Below are 6,068 nucleotides of genomic sequence, written 5' to 3' on the forward strand. Positions count from 1 at the left end.
AACAACATCGTTCGACAACGGTACGACGGCGATCGAAAAATACCGACGGTAGGCAACATTGACAGGAATGTGGCGGGGATGCGCGAAAATGAACACGTTTTGGTCGCCACCCGGTCACACTCTCTCGCCTTACATTAGCCAATTATGCACCGAGTTCTCCAATTAATGGGTTAAACTAAAAAAAATATCAAGATCTATAGTTAGATACTTGCACGAATATTACTTATACAAACTATGACACAAGTGTACGTAATCAAATGATTTTATAAATAAATTTTACTTTTTTTTTTTTGCATTTAAAGTAGTCGAATGAATTGAAAAATATTGCTTTTTATTAGTATAGTGTACCTACTATATATGTGTATAAAAATACGGCTTTCGAGATGTCCCTCAACTGTCTCTCACTTGTATACAATAAACATATTACACTTCAAAATATATATATATATGCATATTATGATCGGATTCGTCTCCTATTTGCGAGGTCTTTTTAAATCTCACAAAAATATATATAATACGAAACTTTATCCCTTTTCAGATCTATATACATCCGTACATACAGATATATGTTATATAAGTGATAGTATCGTCCAATAAACAATGTCCATAATATAGCAACACAATGCAATATAAATAATGTTGAATCGAACAACTTTAAAATCCACCTCATATAATATAATATTATAATATACACGCCATTGCGTTACATAAATTGCACAAACAATATTATGATTAAATATATTATTATTGATCGTCATTTATGTTAAATGAATAGAGTTGAATGATACATTTAGGTAAGTAGTTAGCGTAAAAATAGTTTGGAATTTGCAAAAACCACTATGCATAATATTATTATAATGACAAATATATTATATATTATTAAAAAAGTGGGGGTTACATAAATTTTGTTGAATTCTTGATTTTATAAACATTTAAATTCACTTCATACGCTTTATATTCTTTGAAATTATAACATATTGTACTTAGATTTTAAAACTAATAATATTAAATTTCTCAATTTTATAAAATAGAGGCAAGTATAAACAGTTATTGAAATAAATCATATTATTATGAATCAGAAGACTAAATATTAGATACAAAAAAGCGATTATTTATGTAATAGTTTTCACTAAAAAATCAATAAAAGTATTTTGTAAATGTTGGTGGTAAAATATAATATATTATGTTCAAGTTCCAGGATAAAATTAATGCCAAATTTGATCTGTTATCTACTAAAATTGATTATTATTCACTTTTTCTTTCACGATTGTGTAATTGGAGTGTATATTTATAATTTATACACTTTAAATATAAACATTTTACAAGATTATTGTATTTAAATTTGATGAATTACATTATGATTTATACAAATCAAAAAGTATGAATTTCGTACTAAATTTCAAATATACAAAATGATTTACAAACAGTTTTATTAAACTACTGAAACAAGATACAAACACAATGCAACTTAACATAATTTAGAATACTTTATAAAATATAATTTACTATTTTAATGAATATTAAACTTGATATTGCATTAAAGTGAGCATATTTATGATAAACAAATACCATGTTATGTAGTAGGTAATATGAATCAGACATCTATAGCAAAATTACTTAGTGGGTAGGTACTGTCTTGCGACGACAATACAATATAATATTATCTAAGCTCAATGCATGTAAGCCTGCATTATAAAATGTCTGTTAACAATTCGTTTTTAAAAAAAACAGTTTAAGCTCACTTGGGTACGTTTAATTCAAATGATTGTATAATATCATGATCAGTGATCGGGAGTAGCGCGCTAATTGTAGCGACGCTACAGTAGCACGCTACTTTAGCTGTAGCGATTAACATAGCGTCGCTACAATATATACAATGTAGCGAAATTATACTATAGCGCGCTAGAAATTTACGGTTAGCGTAACGAAAATGTTCATTATTTTATGATAATTAAAATATTATGATGTTTGTTTATTTATTTAATTAAGATGACTAGATGAGTGTAATTTTGAATTCTTCTGGTTTAACCCGTACCGCACTAATCAGTAATCGTAGATTATAGATAATACTATAATCATAAGAGCATTATTAAAATGTTATATTTTACATTATTGAATACAGAACCATAAATAATAATTAATATATTAGTATTTTATCATCACTATTTTTATTTTCAGTATTCGGCGTTTTCTGTGTTTCTTTTAAGTATTCAATTTTATATGTAAAAAAACAGTATTTTAGATTATATGTATCATTGAATTCAGATTTAACACTTTCATCACAATGACCTACACAACGACAAGGTCCATTTGACACTTACACTATACAGCGGAGCGTGAGATGTTGTAGATCCATGTTTGACATCAACTTTTTTAAAAAATGTTTAGCAGATCAAAATTCTTTGTAATCACTAATCCTCTTGCTGTATGAAATCCTTTCTCCCAGTGTCCGAACGTCCGAATCAGTACAAACTACTAATTGGCAATTTTCAATAAAAAGTTTATCTGTTTTGAGTTTTGTTACAAAAATACATGAGATACATTGAATAAACCTTCTTTCCGAAATTACAAGAAAATAGTTGTAGGCATTAACAAATAATGATTAAGTACTCAAATGAATATCTAAATAAATCAAACATTTTTTTTAAAAAAAATTTAGCGAAAAAGTAGCGCGCTACATTTAAACAATATCGTTGGAAATAGCGCACTACATTTAAAAAAAAGTAGCTTTAACGATAGCGAGTTACTTTTTTTTTTTTGGGGGGGGGGGGGTAGCAGTAGCGTTAGCGTGCTGCAAAAAAATACTAGTGTCCCGACCACTGATCCGCAAATAGCGTTTGAGATTTTTTTTTTTTGGGAGGGGCCTTACTTTGATAATATTGAATAAGCTTAAAACAAAATGTAGGAAATGTTTGAGAGGGCTATGGACATTTTTTTTGGGGGGGGGCCTAGCCCCTAAAGACCCCCCCTATTTGCGTCTATGCCTGACACTAAAACGTTTATAAGACGATCATAAATATTTTGAATTACACTATTCTAGAACAAGACATATATATAATATAGGTATCTTAAATTAACGATATTTTTTTATGTCTGTATCATTTTGAGTCTAACCTACGCAACCAGGGTTGGACTGGCCTATATAGCATAGGCTTGCGAACGTACGGTAGGCCCATGACCTCATGGGACCCCTTCTCTTCTCTAAATAATAAAAATATTTTATAATTTATTTAAATTTAAATGCATACTATGCATAACTGTAAACTTACGATGTCCATGATCTTATAATATTATAATATAACAATATATACCTAATAATAAAAAAATCACATTTTTGTTACTATAATAAATTTTTGTATTTTAATATTCAGTGTTTGATGTTCAAAACTTAAAAATATTCATCGATCATATTGAATCTCAAAATACTTGTGCAAGCACCACTTTAAAATGCTAATTTCGGAAGATGCTTTCTTAGTGCATAAATATATGGTGGTAAGAAGGTTTGGTGAAAATTGCAAACTTTAAGATATCATTATTAACGTCTACGTTGATCAGTTAGTGAATCAGTCAGGATACGTTTGATTATATTATATTATAGCCAACCCACCCATCGTTGCCCGTGAGACACGCTTGTGGTTATGCGAGCAGATGGTATATTTTAAGGTGGATTGCAGAACCCGCGAGGTGCGTAAATAATTACGACTGTTTTATCAACATGTTATGAATGATGTTTAGGTTTCCGGGACAACGGACGAAAAATTAGCAATAGGAATATCACTTTTACTAATTCGCCTATATGATATTTACCTATATTGTATAATATATTATATATTGTATTTTGTCCAAATATAACATACAGGTCTAAAATTATATTCAATAATAGCCAGTAGCAACCATACAAAACACAAAAAAAAAATATAGTCAATATATAGAAATATATAGAAAATTAAGTTGTTTTTTTTCACTCGGTATAAATTCTGAAACGGATGACCGACGTGGCTGATAATTAATTTTTTTGTGTTCGTAATTGTCAGGAAAAGATTATATGAAAGAAAACTATAGGAAAATCCACCGGAAATGTAGGAAATCTAAAATGAGAAGAATATAACAATGTCTAGTACAAAAATAAAATAAATAATATATTTCTGTTTATTATGTTGTTATTAATTTCAATAAATAAATTAGTTATTATGATTAAAAATAAATTTTAGACATGCATTTATTTGGTCAAAACCATATAAATTTAATAACCAATCTTAGCACAGGCCACGCCAGTCGAGACAGATAGGTTAAAATAAATTAATAAATAAAATAATTTGTTGTGTTATAATTTTTATAATTTGCATAAAAACCGTATTTAAAGGTTAAAAAATAATACGACAAGTACTGGCTTAAAATATTGGTGAAGTCAATAAGTTCTTATCGATACTAAAGAGAATATCATAGTAACCACATAATTGTAAGAAAAACAAAAAAATCTTAAATAAATTATTAACTATAAAAGCAACTTGACGACACACGAACACATGGAGAAGAAATCTTACCCGTGTGATGACTGTGATAAGTATTTCACTCAAATTGGCCAATTAAAGAGACACCTACGCACGCACACTGGCGAAAAACCGTACGCATGCAATGTATGTGACAAGTCCTTCTCTTTTAATGGCCAATTGACGGTACATCAACGCACGCACACCGGCGAAAAACCATACACCTGTGATGTATGCGACAAGTCATTCAATGAAAGTGGCTGTTTGACAGCACATCGACGTACACACAGTGGTGAAAAACCATACGCATGTGATGTATGTGAAAAGTCGTTCTCTGTAAGTAGCAGTTTGACGTCACATCGACGAACGCACTCTGGCGAAAAACCATACGCATGTGATGTATGTGAAAAGTCGTTCTCTGCAAGTAGCAGTTTGACGTCACATCGACGAACGCACTCTGGCGAAAAACTGTACGCATGCGACGTATGCGAAAGGTCTTTCTCTCAAAGTGGCTGTTTGACAGCACATCGACGTACGCACACTGGTGAAAAACCATACGCATGTGATGTATGTGAAAAGTCGTTCTCTGTAAGTAGCAGTTTGACGTCACATCGACGAACGCACTCTGGCGAAAAACCATACGCATGTGATGTATGTGAAAAGTCGTTCTCTGTAAGTAGCAGTTTGACGTCACATCGACGAACGCACTCTGGCGAAAAACTGTACGCATGCGACGTATGCGAAATGTCTTTCTCTGTAAGTAGCAATTTGACGGCACACCGACGAACGCATACTGGCGAAAAACCGTACGCATGCGATGTATGCGACAAGGCTTTCTCTGAAAGTGGCTCATTGAAAAAACATCGACGAACGCACACTGGTGAAAAACCATACGCATGCGACGTATGTGAAATGTCTTTCTCTCAAAGTGGCCATTTGACTTCACATCGACGCACGCACACTGGCGAAAAACCATACGCATGCGACGTATGTGACAAAGCGTTTTCTGCAAATGGTAGTTTAATTGCACATCGACGAACTCACACTGGTGAAAAACCATACGCTTGCGATGTATGTGACAAGGCTTTCTCTGAATGTGGCTCATTGAAAAGACATCGACGAACGCACACTGGCGAAAAAGCATACGCATGTGATGTATGTGACAAGTCGTTCTCTGTAAGTAACAGTTTGACTGCACATCGACGCACGCACACTGATGAAAAATTGTACGCATGTGACGTATGCGAAATGTCTTTCTTTGTAAGTGACAGTTTGATGGTTCACAAGCGGTCACACACGAAACACTTATCCGATTGATCAAAGATGTATGATCTAAGGGACATATTAAAATATGATAAATCATGTTAACATATTATTTAAAAAATATCATTCTAACCATTTAACAACAACTCAAAAATAAATTATAATTACTAGAAATTAATTATTACCAATAACATTCAACATTATACAAAAATAAACAAAGTGGCTGGTAGGTATTTTAACGATAAAATCATAAGAGGACGCTATACCCGCTGTCCCCGTCTTAGAAATGTACAACATAAAAAAAACTGTTTTGCG

General features: G+C 31.8%; 1 protein-coding gene across 1 annotated transcript; it reads left to right on the forward strand.

The window, feature by feature from the left end:
• Positions 1-4,078: 4,078 nt before the first annotated feature.
• On the forward strand, positions 4,079-5,923 carry LOC100161275 (zinc finger protein 271-like). The gene has a single exon (XM_001948450.5). It carries the CDS (start codon positions 4,527-4,529, stop codon positions 5,805-5,807), a length of 1,281 nt encoding a protein of 426 aa, XP_001948485.2. The 5' UTR covers positions 4,079-4,526; the 3' UTR covers positions 5,808-5,923.
• The last annotated feature ends 145 nt before the right edge of the window (positions 5,924-6,068 follow it).

This window comes from Acyrthosiphon pisum, chromosome X (assembly GCF_005508785.2).
Source record: "Acyrthosiphon pisum isolate AL4f chromosome X, pea_aphid_22Mar2018_4r6ur, whole genome shotgun sequence".
Taxonomy (NCBI): Eukaryota; Metazoa; Arthropoda; class Insecta; order Hemiptera; family Aphididae; genus Acyrthosiphon; species Acyrthosiphon pisum.

What these genes read in the sequence shown, in the direction of transcription:
- LOC100161275 (XM_001948450.5), top strand. Translation starts at nt 4,527, where the DNA reads ATGGAGAAGAAATCTTACCCGTGTGATGACTGTGATAAGTATTTCACT.